Here is a 2,381-nt window from a genome sequence, read left to right as displayed (position 1 = left end):
ACTCATCCACAAACTATCCAGGCTAAAACAGTCTATCTCCAACATCATAAGGAAGGAATCGAAAATAATACCAAACTTAACCAAGGCGCAACATAAAACATTGACAAAACTAAGAAACAAAAGCCTTATCTACTTAGCATCAGATAAAAGGTAAGAAATCTGCGTGATTTCTTGTGAAATATATAATAGACTGGCACTAGAACATTTAAGCCATGACAGACTATATTCTGAAGTGACAGATACAACTGTGACCAGGATTCAGGATTGAATTAACACAGCATGGACAGACATTTGTAGACAGAGACAACTACATAAAAAATACAAGAACTATTTCATCGCAAGAACAGATTAACCAGATTCTATCACCTCATTAAAACACAAAAGAATAGCAACACGATCCAGACTAGACCCATCGTCTCCAGTGTGGAAGGACCTCTATATAAAATATCCTGACTACTTTCTCACATCCTGAAACCCATACTCTCCACCTTTCTTTGACACATCAAGATCTCCAACAAAGTCATCAAAAGATTGCACCAACTAGCCCCAGACCAACTCAAGCAAAACAGATAAGCCTTTAATCTTGATGTTGTCTCAATGTACACAACAGTGCCAGCACAATCAGCGGTCAGCCTATTGACAGACTGCATAGTCCACTGCTTTGGACTTACCGCAGCTGATATACATCAACTTTTGTCCATCATTGTGGACAACACCTACTTCTCTTTCCATGACAACATATACAAACAGACAACAGGTTTCCCCATGGGATCCAGTCTCTCATGTCTACTAGCTATCACTTATATGAACCATCTGGAACATCGAGCACTCATCATCTGCCGCTCATGTGCCTTCTTCACCAGGTATGTAGATGACATTCTCATACTCACATCCTCCCATGAAGAGGCTGACAGAATATTCACAATGTTCAACAACATGGACATAAAGATACAGTTCACTCTAGAACATCCCAACAATACTGGATCACTATCGCTTCTTGACTTCCAACTGAAAATAACGGAAGAAGAAGAGATCCACACCGAGTTCTACAGGAAAGCAGCCAGCAGAGATATGTTTGTCCAGTACAGTTCAGCACTTTCACTTGGTGTCAAAATAGGATACGCCAGAAATTAACTTGCATGCATCCAGAGCAAGTACAGCAAGACAGAAGACAAGGTGACCCACACTACATGCTTCCTAGAAATACTGAAAACCAACAGGTACCCTATATCCATTGTAAATCAGCTTAAATACCCAAGACAACCAACAAGCTGAACACAGAAAACCCAGCAACATATGCTTCCTTGAAATACTCCATTTTTGCGAGAGGATAACTACAGCCATCCAAAGAGCCATAAGAAGAGAAGGACTAGACCTACAACTAGCCCACTCCAGCCCCTTTCTGAAAAGAAACGAGCAAGGGACAGCAATCAATGCACACTAGCAAACAGATTTATGTCAATGGGTAACTGTTGTGTATAGAATACAATGTAACAAATGCAATAAGTTCTATGTGGGTAGTACAACAAGACTGTCACTTGTTCTCATCAAAGAACATCTGAACACGAGACCCTCTTCCTTCAAAAATGTCTAGACAGATGCCGGAACACCGACAAAAGCATAACAGTCACAACTGAGACCAGTGAAAGAGATTTGGGTAATCTAAGAATTAAGGAAGTTATCCTCATAAACAGACTAGGGCCCCAAATTAACAGCAGGCTGGAGGTTGGCAGTTAATGTATTATTTAGCTACATCTGGATGCGTGAAGGTTCATTTTTGATAACATGCTCGTGTATTATTTATAACAAAAGAAGAAAGGAGAAAAAAAAGGAAACTGCATGTATAATACATAACTTAACAGCAGCGCTACGGATGTGCCAGCACACACGAGCTTGAGACATGGCTGCCCTCACACACCTCTCATGAGGAATTCCAGAAGAAGCTTTGTGAGACCACTGGAGAGACACTTCTGGAAAAAAACAAAACCGTTGGTAAACCAATTATAGCAGTGACTTGATCAATTCCTAGGGATATCTGAAGAAGGAATTTTTATATTCCGAAATATTATATCAGACTATGGATGATTAAATTATAACAGTTATTATAGTCCATTGTTATTATTATAGTGCATTGTTGTGCCATTCAAAACACATTATTTTTATACATACACACACACACATATATATATCTATCATCATCATCATCATCATCGTTTAACGTCCGCTTTCCATGCTAGCATGGGTTGGACGATTTGACTGAGGACTGGTGAAACCGGATGGCAACACCAGGCTCCAGTCTGATTTGGCAGAGTTTCTACAGCTGGATGCCCTTCCTAACGCCAACCACTCAGAGAGTGTAGTGGGTGCTTTTACGTGTCACC

General features: G+C 40.2%; 1 protein-coding gene across 1 annotated transcript; it reads left to right on the top strand.

The window, feature by feature from the left end:
* The first annotated feature begins 597 nt into the window (after positions 1 to 597).
* Positions 598 to 1,134, top strand: LOC106871340 (uncharacterized). The gene has a single exon (XM_014917742.1). The coding sequence runs from the start codon at positions 598 to 600 to the stop codon at positions 1,132 to 1,134; it is 537 nt and encodes a 178-aa protein (XP_014773228.1).
* The last annotated feature ends 1,247 nt before the right edge of the window (positions 1,135 to 2,381 follow it).

The sequence above is a fragment of the Octopus bimaculoides genome, chromosome 8 (assembly GCF_001194135.2).
Source record: "Octopus bimaculoides isolate UCB-OBI-ISO-001 chromosome 8, ASM119413v2, whole genome shotgun sequence".
Taxonomy (NCBI): Eukaryota; Metazoa; Mollusca; class Cephalopoda; order Octopoda; family Octopodidae; genus Octopus; species Octopus bimaculoides.
Note: the sequence above shows the minus strand (reverse complement) of the source record. Positions and strands in the feature narration are given on the sequence as shown.

Excerpts from the sequence above, each read along its gene's own strand:
- LOC106871340 (XM_014917742.1), top strand. The coding sequence starts at position 598 with ATGTACACAACAGTGCCAGCACAATCAGCGGTCAGCCTATTGACAGAC.